The 27468-nt window shown below is 44.3% G+C and overlaps 1 protein-coding gene across 1 annotated transcript in view; it reads left to right on the top strand.

The window, feature by feature from the left end:
• GPRIN3 (GPRIN family member 3) overlaps positions 1 to 17609 on the top strand; it is a 242471-nt gene extending 224862 nt beyond the window's left edge. The window contains exon 3 of the mRNA XM_040327852.1: positions 15030 to 17609. Coding sequence (XP_040183786.1) covers positions 15119 to 17317 — 2199 coding nt within the window. The 5' untranslated portion in view covers positions 15030 to 15118 and the 3' untranslated portion in view covers positions 17318 to 17609. The remainder of the gene's footprint in view (positions 1 to 15029) is intronic.
• Positions 17610 to 27468: the final 9859 nt, after the last annotated feature.

The following is a 27468-nucleotide window of genomic DNA, read 5'->3' as shown; positions in this document are numbered from 1 at the left end:
TTCATATGTGGGCGGGACTTACGTACACATTCGCTTCTGTATACGAGCACGCGGGAACAGGGGCGCTTTAAATATTTATTTTTTATTTTTATTGTTCATTTTACTTTATTTATTTTAGTTTGACACGTTTTTCCCCAAAAATAAATGTTTTGATCACTTTTATTCCAATTACAAGGAATGTAAACATCCCTTGTAATAGGAATATAGCATGACAGGTCCTCTTTACAGTGAGATATGGGGTCAATAAGACCCCACATCTCACCTCTAGGCTGGGAAGCCTGAAAAAAAACAAAAAAAAAAAACGATCCTGGCTTCGATCGCAGCGGTGAGTCAGAAGAAGCACCGGAGGGCGAAGGGAGTGGGGACGTCCACTTTTGCCTCCCGTAAGAACGATCAAGAGGCGGAACAGCCGCCATGATCGTTCTTATGGTGTAGGGAATCGCTGGCTGAAAAAAATGATATCTGAATGATGCCTGTAGCTGCAGGCATCATTTAGATATCCCTGCACAAAGTCAAGGACCTCATATGACGTGGGCGGGAAGTGGTTAAAACACATTTTTTTCTGGGTATTGCAGAGTATTGGCCGGGGTATTGCAAAGTATTGGTGTTGGGGTATTGCAGAGTATTGGTGTTGGGGTATTGCAAAGTATTGGTGCGGGGGTATTGCAAAGTATTGGCCGGGGTATTGCAAAGTATTGGCCGGGGTATTGCAAAGTATTGGTGCGGGGGTATTGCAGAGTATGGTGCGGGGGTATTGCAGAGTATGGTGCGGGGGGTATTGCAAAGTATTGGCCGGGGTATTGCAAAGTATTGGCCGGGGTATTGCAAAGTATTGGCCGGGGTATTGCAAAGTATTGGTGCGGGGGTATTGCAGAGTATGGTGCGGGGGTATTGCAGAGTATTGTGTGGGGGGTATTGCAGAGTATTGTGTGGGGGGTATTGCAGAGTATTGTGTGGGGGGTATTGCAGAGTATTGTGCGGGGGGTATTGCAGAGTATTGTGCGGGGGTATTGCAGAGTATTGTGCGGGAGGTATTGCAGAGTATTGTGCGGGGGGTATTGCAAAGTATTGGTGCGGGGGTATTGCAGAGTATGGTGCGGGGGTATTGCAGAGTATTGTGTGGGGGGTATTGCAGAGTATTGCGCGGGGGTATTGCAGAGTATTGCGCGGGGGTATTGCAGAGTATTGCGCGGGGGTATTGCAGAGTATTGCGCGGGAGTTTTGCAGAGTATTGCGTGGGGGTTTTGCAGAGTATTGCGCGGGGGTTTTGCAGAGTATTGCGCGGGGGTTTTGCAGAGTATTGCGCGGGGGTTTTGCAGAGTATTGCACGGGGGGTATTGCAGAGTATTGCGCGGGGGGTATTGCAGATTATTGCGCAGGGGGTATTGCAGAGTAATTGCGCAGGGAAGGCAGAGCATTGCAGAGTATTGCGCAGGGAAGGCAGAGTATTGCAGGGATTAATGCAGAGTATTGCACAGGGAAGGAAGAGTATTGCAGGGGGTTAATGCAGAGTATTGCACAGGGAAGGAAGAGTATCTCAGGGGGTTAATGCAGAGTATTGCACAGGGAAGGAAGAGTATTGCAGGGGGTTAATGCAGAGTATTGCACAGGGAAGGCAGAGTATTGCAGGGGTTAATGCAGAGTATTGCACAGGGAAGGAAGAGTATTGCAGGGGGTTAATGCAGAGTATTGCACAGGGAAGGAAGAGTATCTCAGGGGGTTAATGCAGAGTATTGCACAGGGAAGGAAGAGTATTGCAGGGGGTTAATGCAGAGTATTGCACAGGGAAGGCAGAGTATTGCAGGGGTTAATGCAGGGATGGCTGAGCAGGGATGGATGGATCTGTGACTGCAATAGTCACAGATCCATCCCACACTGCTGCTGCCATCCGCGCTCTCCTCTCACACTGTACCGATCGGTACAGCGAGAGGAGGGAGGAACCGGCGTCATCAAATGACGCCGGTTTGTTTACCTGTGATCGCGCCGTCATTGGACGGCGCGATCACATGGTAAAAGACCGCGGTTGTCGGTCAGTTACCGAGATCTGTGTAGCGCCGGGTCTCATAGACCCGGCGCGCACAGAATTTTCAGTGTGCGCGCCCGAGGCGGCGCGCATTACTGCTTCTGGTGGGCGCCGTTAAATAACGGCGACCCCCAGTTAAGCAACCACCTTGCCGCCGTTATATGACGGCGGCTGGTGGTTAAGTGGTTAAAGGGCCCAGAGGTCCCCAGGGCCCCGGATGGCTACCCCCTTTTTTTTTTCTTTTTCTTTATTTCTTCTTTTTTTTTGTAAATAAAGGGCCCCCCCCACTTCTCAATTTCAGGCGGCAGCACCCCCCCCCCCCCCCCGTTCTCTGCTCCAGGGGGCCCATGCCTGAAGCTGTGTAAGGGGACCCATAATTCCTGATGGCTGCCCTGCACTGAGGATAGGTTCACACATATGCGATGCGGGAACCAGCACGATTCCTATGTGGGTTTCCGCATTGCATTTTTTACACAGGCATTTCACACTGCCCTAAGCAAACCTCTGTGGGTGTCAATACAAAGTTAATGATACCCCCAGATTGTTTTGCAAATCGCAGTGTCAAATGGTGCAAGAATTGGATCGCATAGGTATGAACACCAATGCAATCCGATACCAGGGCGGACCAAAAAAAGGGTCCTGCCCTATTTTGGTGTGAATGCAATGCAAATTCAGCCATACAATCTGGCGCGAACACATGCAAAGTCTGTGATCGCACAAGTGTAAGTCGAATGGGATTTGGGTAATGGCAATCCTGAACCTAACCTCTTGGGTTTGACCATCTGCTATGGCAACTATGAAGGGGTTTTAGGGTGAATTCACACTAGAACAGACAGCTGTAGGAGCACTTTATTTCTCCGTTCGATGTCCGTTCCCAACTGCGGTAGGGGGCAGTGTGGTGCATTATTTACTTTTTATATTTTTGTACAAACTTTATCTGAATTGTACAAAAGTACACTTCAATCATGACATACTGCTGTACAGTGCCATGGTTCTGTAAGGTGCTCTGCATTGCAGTGTGAAGGGGACACACAGAAAACAATTGCGCAGTCATGATGGAACAGAAAAGGGCCATCCCCAAATTGTTCCCACAAAGTTGGGAGCATGAAATTGTCCTAATGTCTTGGTATGCTGACGCCTTAAGACTGGAACTAAGGGGCCAAGTCCAACCCCTAAAAAACAACCCTACACTATAATCCCCTTCCTTTTCCAACATGACTGCGCACTAGTGCACAAAACAAGGTCCATAAAGACATGGATGAGCGAGTTTGTGGTTGGAAGAACTTGACTGGCCTACACAGAATCCTGACCTCAACCTGATAGAACACCTTTGGGATGAATTAGAGCGGAGACTGAGAGCCAAGCCTTCTCCAACATCAGTGCCTGACCTCACAAATGCACTTCTGGAAGAATGGTCAAACATTCCCATAGACACACTCCTAAACCTTGTGGACAGCCTTCCCAGAAGAGTTGAAGCTGATATAGCTCCAAAGTAGGGGTCATTGTCTTGTTGAAACACCAATTTCAAGGGCACTTCCTCTTTAGCATAAGGCAACATGAACTCTCTAAGTATTTTGATGTATTCAAACTGATCCATGATCCCTGGTATGCGATAAATAGACCCAACACCATAGTATGAGTAACATCCCCATATCATTATGCGTGAGTCACCATGCTTCACTGTCTTCACAGTGTACTGTGGCTTGAATTCAGTGTTTGGGGGTCGTCTGACAAACTGGCTTTCATCGGTCCACAAAATGTTGCGCCATTTCTCTATAGGCCAGTCAATGCGTTCTTTGGCAAATTGTAATCTTTTTAGCACATGTAGTTTTTTTCAATAATAGGACTTTGTAGGAGGCTTCTTGTCGATAGCTTGGCTTCACATAGGCGTCTAATTGTTAAAGTAATGAGAATATTTGCCGGCACACCATGGAATGACATAAATAACGTCCAAACGGATGATTTATTGCATGATCACAACACAAGGAGAGTGCAACGTTTCGGAGCCACGCAGGACTCCTTCTTCACGAAGGGGTCCTGCGTGGCTCCGAAACGTTGTACTCTCTTTGTGCTGTGATCATGCAATAAATCATCCATTTGGACGTTATTTATGTTGTTCCATGGTGTGCTGGCAAATATTCTCATTGTGACTTGTATCAGTATCCAGCTGGTTGTTGCTACAGCACCCAAATTCAAGAGCTCATCCAGGAATGTGTACGATGCGAATATGAAGAATAATTGTTGTTGTACACACATACAGTGGCGTCACTAGGGTTGGTGTCACCTGGTGCGGTAAAATATGGTGTCACCCCCCCCCCCCCCCCCCAATAAAAATTTTCAAATATTTTTTACCCTACTGTTTGCTCTCTGTTCTCCTTTCTTCCCCTTTTCTCTCTCTCCCTATCCATCTTTCTTGTTCATTCTATCCCTTCTTCTTTCTCTCCATTTTTCTTTGTCCCCCTCCTCCCACCTCTCTTTCTCCAGAACCCGAATTCACATCTCAGGAGCCTATAGGCCAGGGCCGTACCTAGAGCATTTGGCAGCCGGGCCGGATCCAATATCTGGCACCCCCCCCCACGTTAAAATGTAAAAACACCCCACTGTGCCCCCTGCATACCTCTGCATCCTTCAATATCTTTTTGTTACTACTGTGTACCCCTCTCCACAACTGCACCTCTGGACCCCTTTACATTACACAGCCCCCTGCATCACTGCACCCCTTTTACATTACACAGCACCCTGCATCACTGGACCCCTTTACATTACACAGCCCCCTGCACCACTGGACCCCTTTACATCACATAGCCCCCTGCACCTCTGGACCCCTTTACATTACACAGCACCCTGCACCTCTGGACCCCTTTACATTACACAGCCCCCTGCATCACTGCACCCCTTTTACATTACACAGCACCCTGCATCACTGGACCCCTTTACATTACACAGCACCCTGCATCACTGCACCCCTTTTACATTACACAGCCGCCTGCACCTCTGCACCCCTTTACATCACATAGCCCCCTGCACCTCTGGACCCTTTTACACTACACAGCCCTCTGCACCCCTTTACATTACACAGCACCCTGCACCTCTGGACCCCTTTACATTACACAGCACCCTGCATCACTGGACCCCTTTACATTACACAGCACCCTGCATCACTGGCCCCCTTTACATCTCATAGCCCCCTGCACCTCTGGACCCTTTTACATTACACAACACCCTGCATCACTGCACCCCTTTTACATTACACAGCCACCTGCACCTCTGGTCATGTCAGCTAAAAAAAAAAAAAAATTTTTTTTTTTTTTAAATCGGGATGGTGTCACCCCTCTAGTGGGTGTCACCCGGTGCGGCCCGCACCCCCCGCACCCCCCTAGCAACGCCACTGCTCACATACATAGGGTATATAACATTTGTATTTAGAGGAATTTGTTTAGCTGTATTAGCAGTGTATATTTATTGCCCTCAGCTTAGTGATATCAGCCGACAGCGGACTTTAGCCTGTTGTTGGCTAAACCTGGGTCACAGTAGTGCAGAACGAAGTGCACACTTGTGACCTACAGGAGAAGTAGGGTCAAAAGAGCTTTGGCCATACTTCTGTTTTAATTCTGTATGCCTAATGTAGTCTTTCAATGGCTGTTAGAAAATTCTAAGAATATCTTCTTAGCTAAACCCTAAAAAGACAGTTGAGATTTGTAGTTCTGCAAAAATTCCAGAGTTTAAATAAGTGTCTTATGCCGCGTACACACGGTCGTTTTATGCGATGTAAAAAAACGACGTTTTCTGTGAAGTAAAAAACGACGTTTTTGAAACTTCAATTTTCAAAAACGACGTTGCCTACACACCATCGTTTTTCACAATCCTCTAGCAAAGCGAGGTTACGTTCACCACGTTTTTTCCATTGAAGCTCGCTTCATAACTAGCTTCTGGGCATGCGCGGGTTCAAAAACGTCGTTTGAAACGTCGTTTTGAAAAACGACACATAAAATTGAAGCATGCTTGAATTTTTTTTGGTCGTTTTTCAGAAGACATAAAACGACGTTTTCTCCCACACACAATCAATTAAATTGACGTTTTTAAAAACGTCGTTTTTTTACATTGCATAAAACGACCGTGTGTACGCGGCATTAGGGTATTAGAGTAATTGTTGTGCTGGAACACTAACGATTATGTAATTATATGAAATATCTTGAATGTTATTATTGCTACTACTAATGTTAAAATGTTATTCCTTGCACTGCTGCTTTCGCCTGACAATGTCTATCCACAGGAGGACCCCATTATAATTTTACTTATGGGGGAACTCATGATCTATAGTTACAAACCTGGAACCAAGTATCTGTTTAAGAGGGTTGCTGGTGTGCATCAGGCCTTTCCACACCTTAGGCCGCGTACACACGGTCGGTCCATCCGATGACAACGGTCCGAAGGACCGTTCTCATCGGTTAACCGATGAAGCTGACTGATGGTCTGATGTGCCTACACACCATCAGTTAAAAAAACGATCAAGTGCAACGCGGTGACGTAAAACACAACAACGTGCTGAGAAAAATGACGTTCAATGCTTCCAAGCATGCGTCGACTTGATTCTGAGCATGCACAGGTTTTTAACCGATGCTTTTGCATACTAACCGTCGGTTTTGACGTATCGGTTAGGCGTCCATCGGTTCAATTTTAAAGCAAGTTCCAAAATTTTTGACCGAAGGATAACTGACCGATGGGGCCCACACACCGGTCCTTCAGTCCGTTTCCATCGGTTTTGACCGACCGTGTGTACGCGGCCTTAGGGGTTTAAAACAGTACATCAAGGGCGATCAAAGGGTTAAATGTGTTTCCTGGGAGTGCTTGCTAACTGTGGAGGGGGGTGTTTTGACTGGGGGAAGACAGAGCTCCGTGTTCTTGCTTGACAGAAACACAAGATCTCCATCTTCCCCTCTGTGTCCAATCACAGCGGGAGCAGGTTGCCCAAATTTATAGGTCTTAAATAAAACCTAAGCTTGCTCACACATGTGCCAGAGTCATTTTATAAATAGTTTAGCATATAGAGTGCAGGGGTCATTAGCATGTAATGTACAGCCTCTTGTACAGAGTCCTGGAGTTAGTAGCATGCAATGTACAGCCCAGTGTACCGGGTCCAGGGGTCATGAGTTTGTAATGTACCATGCAGGGGTCAGGAGTATGAAATAAACAGAGTACAGGGGTCAGGAGTGTGTATCTCCCTCCCTCCTTCCCTTCCCTCATCTCCTCCCTTCTTAAAGCGGAGTTCCACCCTAAAGTGGAACTTCCACTCATTGGATTCCTCCCCCCTCCGGTGCCACAATTGGCACCTTTCAGGGGGGTGCAGATACCTGTATAATACAGGTATTTGCACCCACTTCTGGGGAGAGATATCCGCAGAAAACAACAGAATCTTCCTCCTCCCAAGCAAATTCCTACCCCTACTTGTCCTCGTCTATAAATTCAGACATCCGCAGTACCCGCTGACTTCTTCCTTGTCCCATCCCCCAAGAAAATCCGCTACCCCAGTCTATAAAAACCTCTACCCATAGCAACAAATTTTCTACTGTCCAGCACAGAAGTCTCCAATACCCATCACCGAAATCCCTACTCCCCAAAACATAAATCATCCCCTAGCACACAGAATCCCATCTCTCCAGAATTCCCAGAAGCACTCACCAGACCTCATGCAGAGCCATGCCCATGTGGAGTGAGAGAAGCTACTCCCTGGCTGGGTTTTATGATATGTCAAAGTCAAGGAGAAGCCTAGGAGTTCCCTCAACTGCACTGTCCCTGTGATCTGAAATCTGATGGTGAGCAAACTACTTGGATGCAATGTGGAAGTCCCTGAATAGTGGAGGGTAAAATGATCATTGGCTGGCTGTGCAGGGACTTAGCAATAAAGTGTGGGGTGTCATTGACCACATGGCACTGAGTAGGGCACCTGAGACAAGTTCCCCCAATGGCCAGCACTAGTGAGGCCCATGCATTATAATTCTGAAGTAAGGTATCCTGGAAGATTCGTATGATCCAATTGTCCCACTCTGAACTCAAGCAGCCTCTTATGGGGATCAACTACATAACAATACACAGATATCCAACAGGGGCAATGCTGCACTGACATCATTTATGGGTGCAGATTTTGGATTACAACTGGGAATTTAAAAATGTAACAAGGGTTACAACCTTTACAACTTAAATGATTATTAATTTCTGCGTCTTCCTGTACCACTGACAACCTATCCCCTCATTTCTTGTCCTGTTGCCACAGGCTGTCATATTGACAGGAAATTAGAAGACATCTACCCAACAGGGTCAGTGACAGCAAAATAAAATTGACAGATATGTTTACTTTTCCCAAGTCTATCCAAAACAAAACAGTATAGGATGGAGTTGAGCTTTTAAGGCTTCATGCACACATCTAGCGCAAAATCCCTGGCTCTTTTCCATACCCGAGGAGTCGCAAGTGCCACGTACAGCCCCCACACAAGTGAATGGTCGTAAACGCCAATACACTTCTTTGGGAAAATACTGTATGCTGTACACACATCAACAGCAATTGTTTTTTTTTGTACATGTACGTCTACATACAACCATTCATTTTTTTGAGTGGCTCTACGCAGTACCTTCAGCACCCTGGGTGGGGGGACGTGCCAAGGATTTTACACTAGAAAATGTTGCAGTCTCTATACGTCTGTGTGCATGAGGTCTTAAAGATTAGGGGCAAATTGCCTGGAAACAAATGGGTAGATTCAGGTACGGCCGTGCAATTTTAAGACGGCGTAGCCTAGCGTGTTTACACTATGCCGCCTTAAGTAAGAGAGGCAAGTACATGATTCTAAAGCCACTTACCTCCTTACTTAGGGCGGTGTAGTGTAATCGCGGCGGGCGTAAGGGCGCCTAATTCAAATTGGTTGGAGGGTATGGTATGGTATTGTATGGTAATGAGGCTTGACCTCACGTTTTTTGAAGTTTTTTGCTACTGCGCATGCGCCGGGTGCCTACATTTCCCAGTGCGCATTGCGGCTAAGTACGCTGTACGGGCCTATTGATTTCGACGTGGACGTAAACGACGTAACTCCCGATTCGCGGACGACTTACGCAAACGACGTAAAAAATTCGAACCTCGCGGCGGGAACGGCGGCCATACTAATAATGGTACAGCGAACGTGGCTAGCAAAGGCTAGTTAAGAATGTAGGAGGCCATGCTGATTTACAGTGTGCACACATGGTCTACAATTGTCACCATTGTGAAGTTTCCCCTAGGAATGGCATGCAACTACCATTGGATAAATCCCATGTAGACAGCAGTTTGTAATACACTGTGCTTTAGCATACCATCCAAGAGAAAAAAAGCTGCCTCATTTCTTGTAAAGGCATTACAGGGATAGGAAATAAGAGAACATGTTTTAAATATTTTCTAAGTTATCCAATACTGAACAAAATGTCTGAAGTTTGCAGGGTGGATTTGATTTAAATCAAGTCAATTTAAATCATGATTTAAATCACTAGTAAAAAGGCTTGATTAAATCATAATTTTTAAAGAGCAACTGTCATCTCTGTCCCTCTGACCCAGCAAGGTGAGGGACATGGTGGCAACAGGCGCTGCCATGATGGATCTGTTATGACAGGTGCTCTTTAAGTGTAAGGACTCATTCTTGTTGGTAGTTGGTAACTTTAATATTTGCAAACAAAATGAAGGTTTCCTATTTAGAATAGTAAGCTGTCAGGTTAATAAAACAGCGATATCAGAACCGATTAAAAAATTCAGTTTGTAGTGTATATAGATTTGCAAATCAGTGGGATAAAGGGATATCCCTGAACTCTTTTATCTCATGGTTACTGTGAAATTGTGTGAATGCATCAATGCAGTGCATGTTATCTCAGCTTGCGGAGCTTGGATTCATTGAATGAGTTTAACAAAATGTAAATATTGCAGAATATACAGCTACATTACTAAGCTCCATTTCATGATGAATACACTAAATTAATAATGTATCTTAAATAAAAAAACTATCTTTAGATAGATTTTTACTCCAAAAGCATTTTGTTAATATAAATTTGATAACAATCTAATTTAAATTAAAAAAATTCTGATTTAAATAAAAAAAAAAACATTTTATTTTTATTTTTTTTAATTATTTATTGTTATCCACCCTGGGAGTTAGTTAAGCTTTAACTAAAACTAACTGTACGTTTATTTCGGGAAAAAAATATTTGATAAGTGACATTTTATTGGTTATTTCTATTAAAAATAATTCTACCGTTAATTTAAGATTATATTCATAATATATTCATTTGGGTGTGCTTCTCCAGTCATGTATTAACACACCAAAAGTAGTTTTCTTTGTTTTTTCTTATACTTAATACTTATTAAAAAAGTGTGATAAAGGCCAAGGTGGGATTTTAGTGAGTGAGAAGGACATTTTAACTGAAACCTCAAAAGATGAGTTAAACTGTAATAATGTTGATGATGATTTGAGTCAAGTATTGGCTTAATTCCTAATCAGAAGCATCCCTAATTCCACATAATGACCATCTGGATCTCTATTGTAATGCATACTCATCCCCTTCCACCTCACAGTTATTTATCCCTATAGCACACTGTATAGCCAGATGGTACAAAATATACACATATCTTAATAGTCTTAGCAACCTACATGTTTACTTCAAAGTATATGGCGTATATGTAGTATACAAGTCTATGGGATTGAAAAAGCAGCTAGACCAGGTCTAATGCACCGGTCAATTAATTTTGAATGATCCTAAACTGTGTCCGTGTTTAAAACTGATATCAAAAGTATGTCAAAAGTAGGTTGCATTTGCCCATCAAAGCTTGTTGACAAAGATCCTAAAAGTGACTCGGTGTTAATGAAAATTAGTAGAGTACCGGTAGGTTGAAGAACAACTTCTTAGAACCTCTGTTATCTTTTAATTTTTATTGCTGAAGATTCACTTCACTTTCTGCCAGTGACAAAACTTTCAATAGGAAAGAAGTCTAATGCCGCATACACACGATCAGGCTTTTGCCTGGCCAAATCACATCGGAATTCCATCGGAAAAATATAAAACTTGTTCTATATCTAAAGTCTGATGGAATTCATTGGAATTTCCAATGAAAAAGCTCCGATGGGGCTACACACGATCGGAAAATCCGATGGAAAAAGTCCATCGGAAATTCCGATCGTGTGTACGGGGCATAGGGGAAATCTTCCTAGCAGGAAGGACACAAAGGTTCTAACTGTTCCCCACTCTATTCGGGGGAAAAAAGGAATTTTGGCTAGAAATGGCAGCTTGATAGTCCGTAAGAATTCTACCATTTTCTCTGCTGAAGACCAACTATTTCTATTGTTTGGTGAGTGACACAGGAATATGGAAGTGCCTGTTGTATCTGTGGTCCATATAATAAATGCCATGCTTCTAGCATCTGAGGCCTTTGTAACCAATTATGCTAGTGGTGCCAGATGTCCTTAGTGTAGATGGTGTTCATAGTATCAGTAGAACTCCTTGTAACAGATAGCTTTTGTAACTCAAGAGGTCTCTACAATAGATATAGGGCCAGATTCTCGTACAGCGGCGTATCTATAGGCGGGCGTAACGTATCCGATTTACGTTACGCCTCCGCAACTTAGACGGGCAAGTGCAGTATTCTCAAAGCACTTGCTCCGTAAGTTGCGGCGGCGTAGCGTAAATCGGCCGGCGTAAGCCCGCCTAATTTAAATATGGAACAGGGGGGCGTGTTTTATGTAAAATAACCATGACCCGACGTGATTGACGTTTTTCACGAACGGCGCATGCGCCGTCCGTGGACATATCCCAGTGTGCATTGCTCCAAATACGCCGCAAGGACATATTGGTTTTGACGTGAACGTAAATTACGTCCAGCCACATTCACGAACGACTTACGCAAACGGCGTAAAATATTCAAAATTTGACGCGGGAAAGACGTCCATACTTAACATTGGTACGCCGCATGTACGCCACCATATAGCAGGGGTAACTTTACGCCGGGAAAAGCCTAACGTAAACGGCGTATCTGTACTGCGTCGGCCGGGCGTATGTTCGTGAATTCGCGTATCTAGATGATTTACATATTTCTAGGCGTAAATCAGTGTACACGCCCCTAGCGGCCAGCGGAAATATGCAGTTACGATGCGACGGCGTAAGAGACCTACGTCGGTCGGATCTAATAGAAACCTTTGCGTAACTGATTCTAAGAATCAGGTGCATAGATACGACGGCACAACTCAGAGATACGACGGCGTATCTGGAGATACACCGTCGTATCTCCTTTGTGAATCTGGGCCATAATAAACATTGATTATAGCACCAGGAACTCTTATAACAGATGGTGTTTGTAGCAGTGCCGATCCTGACCTCCCTGGGGCCCTAAGCAAAATGACATGTCACATTAAAGTTGAGAAGCGGGGGGAGGGGGTGTTCTGAATGTCGAAAATGACATCTTACATTAAAGTGAGAAGCGGGGGGTGCTGACTTCTTACCTCTTCTCCCATGCAGCCAGCGAGTTGGGAAGCGGGGTGAGGGGCCGAAAATGATTTGGGGGGCCCCTGCAACTTTGCGGGGCCCTAAGCGGCTTGCATAGTGAGCCTATAGGGCGGATCGGCCCTGCTTTGTAGTATCAGAGTATCTTACAAATGTAAATCAGGAGTGTCAAACATTCTGTTAAACATCTTTCTGCTGGCAACTTCAGTGGCCAGCAGGAAAGATGCCTTCATCTGTATACAGGTGGTGGTGGTGAGCAGAAGACTGCTGGAGTATAGTACCCAACCATGCCTAACGAGCAGGGCCCTCTCATTCCTCTTGTACCAAATTGTATTGTAACTGTAATGTCTGACTTCATTTTGTAAAGCGCTGCACAAACAGTTGGTGCTATATAAATCCTGTATAATAAAAATATGATAATAAAAGTGCAGGCTGTAAGCAGTGACTTACAGGTGGTGTGCAGGCAGGATCGTGACCATGACCCAGGCATGCACAGTAACACATATTACAGTTAACACAGTATGCCTGGGCCAAAGCGACTGTGGCTGTAGTGTACATGAGTGTTAATAATAATCCTCTCTGAGCCTGTGAAGAATAAAAATCCTCTGATGTGTAAACTGTGAAGGACTTGTAGTTGGGTGGGCATGAAGCATACTAGTAGTGGTGGATTTGTGCAGCTAACAGTAAGTTTCTCCTTAAAATTTAGTGGGACAGAAGCCAGTTGTCTAGTTTTTTCAAAGGAAGTCAGTTACAGCAGCCTACATGTTTCTCGAACTGGCATCATAAAGTTTAATAAAATACTAACATCACCAACTTTACCCACACCTAATAATATAGGTTTTGGTTGCTGAAAAGTTGAATCTTATGACTCATACACGCGATCGGAATTTCCGATGGAAAAGGTCAAACGGATTTTTTTCATCGGATATTCCTTGTGTATGCCCCATCAGACTTTTTCCGTCGGAAATTCAGGCGGAAAAAACTTCTATCAGAAATTCCGTTCATCTGTATGGAACTCCGACGGAGAAAAAAAACATGCATGCTCGGAAACAATTTGACGCATGCTCGGAAGCATTGAACTTAATTTTTCTAGGCTCGTCGTAGTGTTGTATGTCACCGCGTTTTTGACAGTCGGAATTTGGTGTGTCCGTGTGTATGCAAGACAGCTTGAACGAATTCCGTCAGAAAAACCCGTCGGAGTTTATTCCAACGGAAACTCAGATCGTGTGTACAGGGCATTAGGTTCCACAAACATTTGGCAAGTTCAGCAAACGTGTTTTTGCCTTGCAAAAGCATCATAGACATATACACCACTGCAGAGAAACTAACACAAGAATTTGGTGGATAAATCGCATACTCGTACCCGCACAAAACTGAAAAAAAATATATGGAGATGTCTTATTGTAAAATACAAATATAAGGCTGTAGAGGCGTAACTAGAAACTTCAGGGCCCCGGTGCAAGAAACCATGATGGGCCCCCTGCCGCGTGCCCCATAGGACGTGCATCCAGCGCAATCACAGCGCTCCTTTACCATGTGATCAGCTGATCACATGTAAACAGACTTGCCAGTTATCTGCCTCCCTTTCCTCCCACGCTGTGTCTGTGTGAGGAAAGGACTGCTGTTAACCTTAAAGAATGTCAGTAAATTGTTTACACTGATAATTAGTGCCCCAATCATCAGTGTCAACTATTAGTGCTCATCAATGCCACCTATTAGTGTCCATCAATGCTGCCTATCAGTGCTCATCGGTGCCCATCAATTCTGCCTACAAGTGTTACCTATCAGTGCTCTTTAATGCCGCCTATTAGTGCCCATTAATTCTGCCTATCAGCACCACCTAACAGTGTCTATCAGTGCCACCTATTAGTGCTCTTCAATGCTGCCCATCAGTGCCATCTATCAGTGCTCATGAGGGCTGCCTATCGGCATCTATCAGTGCTCATCAATGCTGTCTATCAGCGCCCATCAGTTCCACCTATTAGTGCAGCCTATGAGTTCTGCCTACCAGTGTTCATCAATACCACCTATCCATTATCGCCAGTGCAGCCTATCAGTGCACATTAGTCCCTCCTATCAGTGCTCATAAATGCAGCTTATCATTACCCATTAGTGCCACCTATCAGTGCCCATTAGTGCCTTCTATCAATGCTATATACACCTATCTGTAATGCTGGGCTATATACACCCTAACTAAGGCTGAGCTATATATTCTGTCCTGTGATTCTGCGGCTGTATACTCTGTCCTGTGATGCTGAGCTGTATACTCCTGACACTATGGGTGGAAGCAAGTGTAATACAGGGGATGGAGTGGGTGGATTCTATAAGGGGTGTGGCTTATAAAAAGTGGGAGATGTCAAAAAGGAAGGGCGGGTCTGGCGCCCCCCATCCTAAAACTTCTCTAGCCGCCACTGGACCATCCTTTTTGTGACAATGATTTATAAGTCTAATTTTGGTCATTTAATTTTTTTTCCTAATAACACATATTTTCTTTTTCTTAAAGGTCTAAGAACTTCACCAGCTTTTGAAACCTGCCACCTTTCCTCTCGGGACAATCCTGCCTAGAAACTGTAACCAAGGAAGGAAGATTCCATGGGGACTGTACCTGATCCTGTGGGATCTGCCAAAACATCACCCACATCTGCTGAAGATGAAAGTTCTTCCTTGGCAACGTCTCACCAGGTTAAAGAGGCATCACCCAGTAGTAACGGAAATGCTACACAAATATCAAATGTTTGTTTATCAAATCAAAATTGCAATCCATCCGTGAAAAGCTCTGATAATGAAAATAAATGTGAACGTGAACCAGAAGAAGCAAAGAAGACTTCACCTTTATTTCGGACTAGTAGCCAATCAGAACCCTTGCCACCTTCAGGGGCAGATAATTTATCAGAGCAAGACACAAAAACTATTAAAGATCCTACCTATAATGCCTCTCCTAATGATAACACAGTACTATTAGCCACATCCGTAGCAACAACCAATGTAACACACTTGACAAGTGATGAACCAGCAACAGAGGAGAGTAACCTGCAAAAAAACAGAACTGTATTAGAAGACGTTGTTAAAGCACAGCTTACAGTAGAGACCTGTACAACTACAACCCAGCTAACTGAAATGTCACCAAACATGGAGACTGTAAACCTGGATGAGGTAAAGAATGGGCATATCACTGTAACTAGTAAAGGAACAATGTCAGCAGACACTCAGGAAGAAAAAATATATGCCACGGATATAGTTCAAGATGAAGAAAAGGTAGAAAATATCCAAACTGTCCTTTCATCTGACAAATGTTCTCATGTTAGCATTTCGGAAGATGATTTGAACACAAATGGAGACCACGAAGCACTAGATTTGCAATTAGTATGCAAGTTTAGGGAAATGGGAACTATGACATCACAGGTAGAAATTTTAGCTACTCAAGACGCCGAAGTACAAGCTGTAGCAAATGTAGAGAATAAATCTGTTTCCACTAGTCCAAGCATATTAGCTGCATTTTTGAAGGCTAATTCTCCAGTACTAAAGGAAAGACAGGAACAAGTATGTATCATTTATCAAGGTAACCCTGGAAACCCTCAGATGGACCGTGCAAACTTTGCACTGCATTCACAGCTCTCTCAAAACCACTTGGCTCCAAAAAAATGTTTTCAGGGACAAGATGCAAAGGGTTCACAGGCTCTACAATTGCACACTAAAAGTCCTGCAGATATGGTACGGTCTCCTTTTCAGCATCCTGATCTAGCAAGGAACTCACAGGTTTTATATAGAAATGAGATGGACGGACAAGGGTTGTGTCATCCAATGCCACAAATGCAAATGGGTAATGCTTCCCCAATTCTAATGAATGTGAAACCTGTTTACCAAATCAATATAGATAACAGTACTCAGCCTAAATCTGGCCATAGAGCAAAAGATTTGTTTGGCGAGCAAGCTCAATTCAGAGCAGCCCATGAAATGGGTGGTAAAGCTAGGCTTCACCATTTAAGTGGAGTAGAAAATATCCAGCTTCATAATATTCGTCAAGAAAGTGAACAGACAGACACACTTACTGTTCCAGGTGAAGGTAGCTCAGATCGTAAACCCTTTCATTTTAAAATAACAAATGAACAGGGTTCCACCCAAGCTATCATCACCACTGACATTAAAAAGCCAAAGAAGGAGGAGAGGCCAACCCCACTTCACGTTGAAGTAGAGGTTAACAGCAGTATTGGGGCTACTGGAGGTCAGGTGGAAGAAGTACTTGAAGTCCTCATTAGGAAGGATCAGGAAGATGGTGAGCATGCCAAAAGGTCAAGCAGTATAAGCTTGCAAACCAGACCTGCCTCTGATTATAACCAGGGTGCGGTTCAGCTCACTCCACGTTTAAGGAAAGCTAGAGAAGATAAAAAGGAACCAATTCTGGTCACTTTACCTACCTCTGAACCAGCTAAACCACACGGAAAAAAATCAAGTCCAAGTTCAAGCGCAGAAGCAAAAAGCCAAGCAAAGCAGCAAACTAAAAGCGTGAAGGATGTAGTCTGGGACGAACAGGGCATGACATGGGAGGTGTATGGAGCTTCTATGGACCCAGAAGCTTTGGGCATTGCCATACAGAATCACTTACAGAGACAAATCAGAGAACATGAGAAAATGATTAGGGCTCAGCTAAAGCAAAACCGTAAATCGATTTGTTCAGACTCATCAGGGAAAAAGCACAAAAGAAGACAGCACAGAGTATTTCAATCTATTCTTAAGAATTTTAGACGACCCAACTGCTGTAGTCACCCTCCTGCGTCATCAGTGTTAGAGTGACTTTCTCTCGAGATGTGAACAGTTTTCATCCATATTCACATCATTCGGTAGTTTTTATTCTTGCTTCTTTTTTTGCACTTAAGAATGTTATGGACATTTTTTATTTGATTACGTACAAGGTTTAGGGTGACTGTCAGTTCACTCTGTTTTATAATGAAGTATCACTTTACTTTGGTTTTCATTGCTTGGTGGATAATATAGAATAAAGTCACTTGCCGTTTTCTTTAGTCAATATTTGATACAGGTTTTATAAATGTTAAATTTGTATGGTCATCACAAAAAAAAATGAAAAGCATTAACAATGAAACAATATAGATCTTAAAATGGTGAAGTATATGCCGTTAAATGCTGTGCCAGAAACGCCTTTATCACATGGGCCTTTTTCAGTTTAAAAATGTTTATGATGAGTATGATTGATGATAACACTTTTATACATTGTAGCAAATATGTGCAATCTGTGTGCTCAGATTCAGAGTGGATTGAGTAGGTTTGTGTACTGTGTATTAGAAAAAAAGGTAAAACACTTAAAGTGGAGGTTCACCCAAAAACCTTTTTTTTAACATTAGATTGAGGCTTGTTTTGTCAAGGGGAATCGGGTGTTTTTTTTTTACAATCGAAGCTGTACTTACCGTTTTAGAGATGCATCTTCTCCGCCGCTTCCGGGTATGGGCTGCGGGACTGGGCGTTCCTATTTGATTGACAGGCTTCCGGCAGGCTTCCGACGGTCGCATACATCGCGTCACGATTTTCTGAAAGTAGCCGAACGTCGGTGCGCAGGCGCCGTATAGAGCCGCACCGACGTTTGGCTTCTTTCGGCTACTCGTGACGCGATGTATGCGACCGTTGGAAGCCTGTCGGAAGCCTGTCAATCAAGTAGGAACGCCCAGTCCCGAAGACCATACCTGGAAGCAGCGGAGAAGATCGCTCTCTAAAACGGTAAGCACTGCTTCGATTTAAAAAAAAAATACCTGATTCCCCTTGAAAAAATGAGCATCAATCTAATGTTAAAAAAAAAAAATTTCGGGTGAACTCCCGCTTTAAGGAAACATTCCATGCAAAAAATAATAGTCATGATTCAAATGGAGAATCATGACCAGCAGTAAATCCATCTAAGGAGCCCATCAATTAGCTAACAAGAAGTCACTATCCAATGTATGTCCTGCCTTACAAGCTCGCTGTTTCAGTGGACCCAGAGTGAATTATAATTAACTGATGGGTGCAGTTGCAATGTTTCAATTTAGAAAGGTTTAGGCTGGGTTCACACAAATGCAAAATGGATATGGGTTTCTCTGCATCCAATTCGCATGACAGGAGAGTGTGGCCGGCTCTCAATGGTGCCGGTTCACACATCTCGGGGGCGGAGCGCACAGCAGAAAGGTCCAGTGCTTCTTTGGCTCAGTTTCAGGTCTGAATTCAGGCAAAAATTTTGATCTGAAACGGTGAACTGGGACGCACTAGACCCAGGCCCGGATTTACTCCCTTTGCCGCCCCAAGGCCGGGTCCTTCAATGCCGCCCTCGTCTACGCAGTACAGGGGGGACATTATCCGCCGGGGGACTTTTTCGGCAGGATACTGAGATGCATTGAGAAGTGGAGGGGGGGTGGGGGACTGGGATTGGTACTGCCGAAAATGACACTGAGAACCTGGGGGGTGTTGCTGCCAAAAATGACATTGAGCATTGGGGGGTGCTGCTGCCAAAAATGACATTGAGAACCGGGAGGGGGGTTGCTGCTGCCGAGAACCATCTCACCTCCTCTTCCCTCTGTTTTCTCTCCTCTCACCATCCGCATGACAGGGGGAACTCCCGAAATGAAAGTGAAAGTGTCCTCTCCTCTCAGCCACAGTGCCGCCCCTGCACCCACTGCCGCCCCGAGGCCTGGCCTTGTTGGCCTTGTCTGGAATCCGGCCCTGACTAGACCCCCATACTGTGCCGAAACGCCGCACATAGTGTGAACCCAGCCTTATGTTCTGGCCATAAACTATACAAAATATCGTATTTGACCAGTTCGTTTTTTTTTTTCGGACAGTTAATGGGCACAACATTTATAATCGTTGGGACCTTTTTTTAGACAAAAAAAAACGAAGAACAAGTTTGGAAATTTTCTGCCGAATGAACGGTGAATTGAAAGGTTAATGTGTTTCCCATCCGAACTGTTTGCACTAGGTATATGTAAAAAAAACTGATTAATTTATGTCCACTGAGCAATTTATTGGTCATTACATGGTGGCACTATCGTTTGCTCTCACGGCCGAATGTTCATTTTTCAGAAAATAGTTTTCGTATAGTGTATGGCCAGCATTAGTCTACATTTGCACAGGTGCAAATGACAGCAGCATACAAGGTACGTCCAGCAGAAATCACCGCAGGTAATCGCTGGCTGAGCAGAAAGCTGCAGCCGCCGCTGACCAATCAATAAAGTGTACAGGGTTCGGGGGCCGCAGGTGGCTGAAACAGCTGTGGGAATCAGCAGATTAATTTGCACTGTCACTAGTCACCCATGTGAATGTGGCCTTCCACGTTTGTGTTATTGAAAAGGAAATTCACTTTAAATAGGTTAAGGTGTACTGCATTATAGCAATATATAACAAACAACAACATGAATTTCTTAAGAAATATTCATTAGCTGGAGAAACAGGATCCTTTTGCCTGGATTAAAATCGAACTTTAGGCACATACACAAATAAAGCACATATAAGGAAAGTGTAATACCAGCCAAAGGGTTTGTATTTTTGTATATCCAGTCCTGGGACTTGCATAGCTCTGCCACAAAGCACTGCCCTGTCTGGCGGGGCAGCAAACCTGAATTTTCTCTGTTGTCTCAACCCTGAAACCGTGTGCAATGCAATGTTTGCAGTGCTTCCCCATTCACTTGAATGGACCGCGCTTAGTGGGCTTACTGCAGGAGTGCTAGTTTTTGGTGCAGGCGCAAAGCTTCATGACCACAGCATGTAAACACCCCCATCTGCTGCCTTTGCAGCTTATGGTGCTAAAATGCAGCTCAACCGTGCATTTTTAACACCTGCACAACAAGTCTAAACAAGCCCTAAGGCCGCGTGCACACGATAGGATCGCCAGAGGAGAACGGTCTGAAGGACCGTTTTCATCAGTCCAAACCGATCGTGTGTAGGCCCCATAGGTTCTTTAACCTTCGGTTAAAAAAATGAGAACTTGCTTTAAAATTTAACCGATTGACACCTAAACGATAGGTCAAAACCGATCGTTAGTATGCAAAAGCATTGGTTAAAAACCTGCGCATGCTCAGAATCAAGTCGACGCATGCTTGGAAGCATTAAACTTTGTTTTTTTTCAGCACGTCGTGTTTTACATCACTGCGTTCTGACACAATCGTTTTTTTAACCGATGGTGTGTAGGCGCGACGGACCATCAGTCAGGTTCATCGGTTAACCGATGACAACGGTCCTTCGAACTTCATGGCAGTTGTGCTTATAATCAGTGGCGGCCCGTCTATTGAGGGCGCACAGACGCCGGCTCCCCTATCCATGCGTCCGGTGCCCTGATCTACATATCAGTGGCGCCAGACCATGGATTTCAATGTAGAGTGTGTGTGTTTTTTTTAAGCACCTGATTAGAGCAAGAGGCTCAAATAGGCTTCAAAAAAGGATGGCCTCGGAGTGCAGATCATTGCATTTCAAGGCCACCCAGTTGTGTGACCATAGCGAATGGAATTTTGCTATTTTCACACTAAAGTTCCTCCCCGCCAATCAAGAGGCAGGTTTGTGAGACCTGTTTTTTAATTGGCCAAAGCATCAGGAGATCCTATTGGATGCTTAGCGCTTTGGCGGAAGAGGAGACACGGTAGAGGAAGCTTGAGGAGCATACACCGGAGCCGCCGCAGCCACTGCCCGCACTCTAGGAGGGCAGGAGAGGACACAACAGCCCCACCGCACGGGTGGGGTTGGTGCTGTTTCAGTGTCGTGCCACGCTGCTGGAGGAGTGTCGTTTGCTTGCTGCCCCCTAAAAGAAGAACGCACCAGCCACCATGGCTTATATTATATTGTCCCTAGCCCCTCTGCCAATCTTACCTGTCTCTCAGTGAGACATTGCCCATTAACCATCCACACATGCCCAGTACAAGAAGTGAAGGTGAACATTCAAGTACCTGCATAGTACATTCTATTGCATAAGGTATGTGAATAACTGTTATTTACGTTTGTTTGATGCTTATCTTCCACTCTAGCATATAACAGTGGCAACAGAATCGGATTGCTTTAACGTGAAGATCGTATCATTCCCCTGGATAGTTTTTATGCATTATTAATAACAGGTTGTTCTGAATTTCATATATTATGTTAAAGTGTATGTCTGGACACAAAAACATATGCTGTACATCTCTGCAGTGATTGCAAACCTCCCTATGTATCGCCCCTTTGCAAACACTTAATATACATACAAAATACCTGTTAATCCTGCCAGAAATCCAGTGAACCTCTAATTTACTGTAATGAGCTGACAATACTACATCTGTGGTATTAAAAATCCCAAGCAGTGTTGTCAACCCCTGCCCTATTTTCCTCTGCTGGACTACAGAACACATCCCCCTACCCTTGTCTGCATAGCATAATAGGAGGTATTCTGTAGTTCAGCTGAGGAGAATTTAAGCAGGGCTGACAATGCTGCCTGGCAGTTCAAAGTGGCAGAGGCAGTGTTTTCAGCTTACCACAGGAATTTATAAGCCCACAGGATTTCTGACAGGATCAATGGCTATTTTTCTGTACTTGCAACATTTTCAAAAGGGCCAAACATTTGGCAAATGTGCATGAATTTCAGAAAGTGTTTGCCCGGACATACACTTTAAAAATAAAGCTAGGGCCTTATTTTCTATATTCAAACTAAATCAGGTAAATCTGGCAAAGTCTGGAATTCCCCTAATTTCTGTTGTGGTATTCATCAGACACCGAAGTTAAAACTATCAAAGTAAATTTATAGTGCAAGTCAGTCAAAGGGAAGTGAAATAAGTTAAAGTGGAGCTCCACCCTAAAGTGGAACTCCCGCTAATCGGAACCCTTCCCCCTCCGGTGTCACATTTGACACCTTTCAGGGGGGAGGGGGGTGCAGATACCTGTCTAAAGACAGGTATTTGCACCCACTTCCGGCCACACAGTCTGCGGGAAGACTGCGGGCAGGACGTCACCTCCCGTCCTCCCCCCGTTGTGCTTTGGGAACACTCGGCTCCCAGAGCACAGCGGGAGCCAATCAGCAGGCGCAGCGCAACTCACGCATGTGCCATAGGGAACTGGGCAGTGAAGCCGGAGCGCTTCACTTCCTGGTTCGCTCCCTGAGGATGGCGGGGGGGCAGCAGAGTGACGAGCGATCGCTCGTCCTCTGCAGCGGACGGCGCTGGACTCCAGGACAGGTAAGTGTGCCGATATTAAAAGTCAGCAGCTGCAGTATTTGTAGCTGCTGACTTTTAATATTTTTTTTTTCAGTAGACATCCACTTTAAATGCTTCTTCTTTGATAACAAAAAAGTTACCTGGAATCTTTTAAATTGTAAGCTCTCATGAGCAGGGCCATTCAAATCATTGAATGGTATTGTATCTGTACTATCTCCTTATATTGTAATAATAATAATTTGTCCTCTAAATTTTGCTGGTAAAGGAGTTTTTTTATCCATTTACCGGGTCAGTCTTAGCCACCCTAAATAGACTCATGTAGAGGGCTCCTGTATTCTTTTTTATTCACAATACACCAATATTGCACTGGACCATGACCAGGGAGTAAGTAAAGCACGTGTCACCTATTTCTTACGAATTGAGCTCTAATGCATTATGAAGCGAGACTACCCACCCCCATCACTTATTAGATACATGCAATAAGAAATATTGCTGAAGATCCCAGCCTGCACTCTGCCTTTTCTAAAAATAAAAGGCCTAGTATTGCTCAGTTGTCAAAAAGTCCTCCGTATTAGCGAGAAAACATGTTTAAAACCATAAAAAGTTAGGTCATTTATATATAGACAGACTTATGTCCTAGGCAGGCCATACACAGTTTCAAATCTTGGCCGATTCCTGCTGAACAACAGACTTCCTGCTGAACAAACAGGCCCCTTTCACACAGGCTGTCTGATCAGGTCTGCCTGTCAGTTTTTCAGGCGGACCGGATTGGACCTTACAGTCTCTGATATGGTGTGGCGGTTGTCAGCTTACATCTGTCTGCTGACACCTGCCGGTATATGATCCGATCCTGTCTGCCAAAAAAAATAAAGGATGGTGATTCTATTCCCCATCCATCTGGCAGATCGGATCAGATGGAAATGGACAGGCGTTTCCATCCGATTGCCCCATAGAGGAGAGCAGGACTGTGTCCATGTCCACGCTACATAGTGGACACAGACCTGTCATCTGCCTGCTCAGCGTGAATCAGCTGAGCAAGTGGATTCCGCCTTGATGGAGGCGCCCATGAGAAAAGGGGCCTAAGTCCATTTTTTCATGCAAAACGGACTGTTTGTCCATTTACATCCGCTTTTTATAAAAATAGGGCTTTGATCCGTTCCAGAAAACCGATGTCGACGGAAGTGGATGTAAATGGATGATCAACCATTTACGTCCGTTTTTCTATAGAGATGCATTGATGTCTATTTTTCATCCATCAGTGGATGGATGAAAAACAGACAAACGGTCCGCATTTGTGAAAGGTGCCCGACTGACTGGCTCACCAGATAAAAATTGAAAAAATAAAGCCTTAAAAAGAAGGCAGCCATCACATCTAAGAACTGGTAAGCTGCAATATAATAAATGTTTGTTTTTGGGTTTAATACCACTTGAAGGTCCGTACCTTGTCAAGGACCTAGGGATGAAGGATTAGTCTGCCAGAGCCTGTGTATTGCATCCACGATCCACTGTTTTCAGTTGGAATGCTCTGCAGACTCAAATGCAAAAACTTAATATATGCACATTTTTTCTTTTTCCAATATGGGCTAATTTACTTACAACAGCATCTATGCTCAGGTACTGTTGGATGGGATAAGAGAAGGAATAGCAAAGGCCATTACCAAAGTATAGGTATTAAAACATTAAATATTTATTCTCACTTAAATGGATTCAGCATCACTGTGAAGCTGCATCTGTTCCCTGCCACCTCTAAGGCCCCATACACACGGGAGGATTTATCCGCGGATACGGTCCAGCGGACCGTTTCCACGGATAAATCCTCTCGAGGATTTCCGCGGATTTCCATGCGATGGAGTGTACTCACCATCGCATGGAAATCCGCGCCGAAATCCTCTGGCGATGACGTGTCGCGCCGTCGCGGCGACGTGCGCGACGCTATCATATAAGGAATTCCACGCATGCGTCGAATCATTACGACGCATGCGGGGGATCCCTTCGGACGGATGGATCCGGTGAGTCTGTACAGACCAGCGGATCAATCCGTTGGGATGGATTCCAGCGGATAGATTTGATAGCATGTCATCAAATATTTATCCGCTGGAAATCCATCCCAGGGGATAAATATCCGCGGAAACAGATCCGCTGGAGTGTACACACCAGGGGATCTATCCGCTGAAACCCATTTGCTGGGATTTTTCAGAGGATGGATTCTATCGTGTGTATGGGGCCTAAGACCGATAGCTGAGCAATCAAAGACTATTGATCGCTCAGTTCTTGGTCTTCAGTCACCAGCTCTCTGTTCTGCCATTCCAGCACTGGAGTGCCCGGCTGTGCAGGAGGGCTGGAGTGGTTGGTTCAAGATCTCAGTGGATCGCTGAGAGGCTGAGCCATCTGTGGATCCAGGCATCTGGGTGGATCCTGACATTAAAGTTACTATCTCTTCAAAGCCTGGAGCAGCTCTGTGACGTCAGCCGAAAGTGGACTTAGCTGTTGGCTAAATACAGGTCACAGGAGTGCAGAACAAAGTGAACTCATGTGACCCACAGGAGCTTTGGCCCTACTTCTCCTTTAAGTGTTAATACTTTTTTGCAATAACCTATAACAAAATTTGATGATTGGTGCTTTTGATCATTGGACTTTAGGAGAACCTGTCTACTTGTCTATTCAGGAAAAAGTAACAAGACCTCTCAAATAGATCCTGTTGCCAGACCATTCATCTAAATCATTTAGAATGTTTTATTTAAATTTAGCATTTTATGTTTATTAATATTATTTACCTGTAAAAAGCCTCTTTTATGTAGACATCCAAAAGGCCTGATCAAAAAGCTGCATAAAGGGCTGTGCAGGATGTTGGGGGGTGGAGTAGCTGTGGACTAGAAGCTCCCAGATGAGTGGAGGGCTAAGACATGGCAGGAGGATGGGGGAACTGTGGCTGTGCTATGAAATTAACCTTTTCTGGGCACATTGCTAATAAATATTATTATTTTTTTAAATTGGTGACAGGGTCTCTTAAACATCAATTCCCTGACAATTTTATACTGTCCTTCACAGTTTTCCCTAAACTGGGGCAAACATGTACGATGAAACCGGTCCGCCGGACCGTTTTCACCGTACATGTCTGCCCGGGGATTTCTGTACGATGGCTGTACTAACCATCGTACAGAAATCCACGCGTAAACAATACGCGGGGCGTGTCCGCGGCGTCGCTGCGACGATGACGCAGCGACGTGGGCGGCCCTGCCAGTTAAATGCTTCCACGCATTCGTCGAAGTCATTCGACGCATGCGAGGGATGGCGGGCGCTCGGACATGTACGGTAGGTCTGTACGGACGACCGAACATGTCCGAGCGGGCAGGATTCCAGCAGACTGTTTTAAAACAAGTCCAGGAATATTTGCCCGCTGGGAAAAGGCCCGGCGGGCAAATGTTTGCTGGAATCCTGCACGCTCGGGCCTACACACGACCGAACATGTCTGCTGAAACTGGTCCGCGGACCAGTTTCAGCAGACATGTTCGGTCGTCTGTACGGCCCATCACTGTTCTACCTCTCACGCAGCCAAAGCAAATTACCCGGTGTTGGCTGGCGTCAGGGTTCACATAGGGGAAATAATGCTATCCACTTCATCATGTGAAAGTGTTCAGGTTTATCGATTGGCTGTTGAGGATGAGCAGGACAATATGAGAAAAGGTTGTATGTTCCTGTATACCCAGAGGCACAGAGTATGGCATGAGATGGCAGTGATAAAAAAAAAAGACTGGTGGGGGAGCACTGTGAATTTGAGTATAGCCCAGATAGCAAGGATAACTTGTCACAAATTTGTGTGTTCAGTGTTGAATTGTAAGTCTTGTGAACTTGCTGCACATTTCCACTAACAGGTTGTACACTTGCAGAGCACTTGAAGCACAAGTTCTAGTTGAAACTTTTTCAATTCATAGCAAATTTGCGTGGCAAGTCTCTAGCAAGAGTAAAGTTGCAGTGGTGAGTCTACAGCAAGAGCTCTGCAAGTCACAGTGACCCCTGTGGTGGGATGACTATTGCACAACATAGATGAACCAGAACTTGCAGCAGAGTTGCAGAATGTTTGCAAAGAAAGTTGATCTGAAGTCATGCAATATGGACTTGCTGCAATTGTGCAACAAACTTGTGAAGCCTAACAAGTCTAGCAAGAGCTTAGCAAGTCATTTTCAAATGTGTAGCTCAATTGCTTGCTATCTGGGAGGGTGGGCAGTGAATGGGCTTTGAAGAGATCATTTAATTTTACTCCAAATAAGTAAAGAATTAGTAGAACTTTGTATTGAATATGGCTGATGTCTTACTCAGCCATGAAAAGAAGAAGGTGCTAAGTGCAGTAATTTAATAACCAATTAGAATTGATCTTTCAGTGGTTTAAATGCAATAAACCAGATCTTGATCATAAATTTACAAATATGCAGTATCCCTATTTTCCCAAGACATATATTGTAAATGTCTCCCAGATTTAAACAAAATAACTGCTATATCAATATATATAGAAATGCAAAAAAATTCTGGTGAAATTGATACACTATTATTAAATCATAATAAATTATATAAAATACAAAATTATTTAGATCACATGATTCGAATTTACATTACTGCCACGTCACATCTGAGACTTCAGATGTATAGATAGCTGGCTTATTAAAATGAGTAATATTACTGTACATATATGATGACTAGAAAACCAAGTCTTATAGGTGGATTCAAAAAGACCACCGCATCTTTAAGGCGGCGTAGCGTATCGTATTTACGCTACGCCGCCTTAAGTTAGATAGGCAAGTA

The sequence above is a fragment of the Rana temporaria genome, chromosome 1 (genome assembly GCF_905171775.1).
Source record: "Rana temporaria chromosome 1, aRanTem1.1, whole genome shotgun sequence".
Classification (NCBI taxonomy): Eukaryota; Metazoa; Chordata; class Amphibia; order Anura; family Ranidae; genus Rana; species Rana temporaria.
Note: the sequence above shows the minus strand (reverse complement) of the source record. Positions and strands in the feature narration are given on the sequence as shown.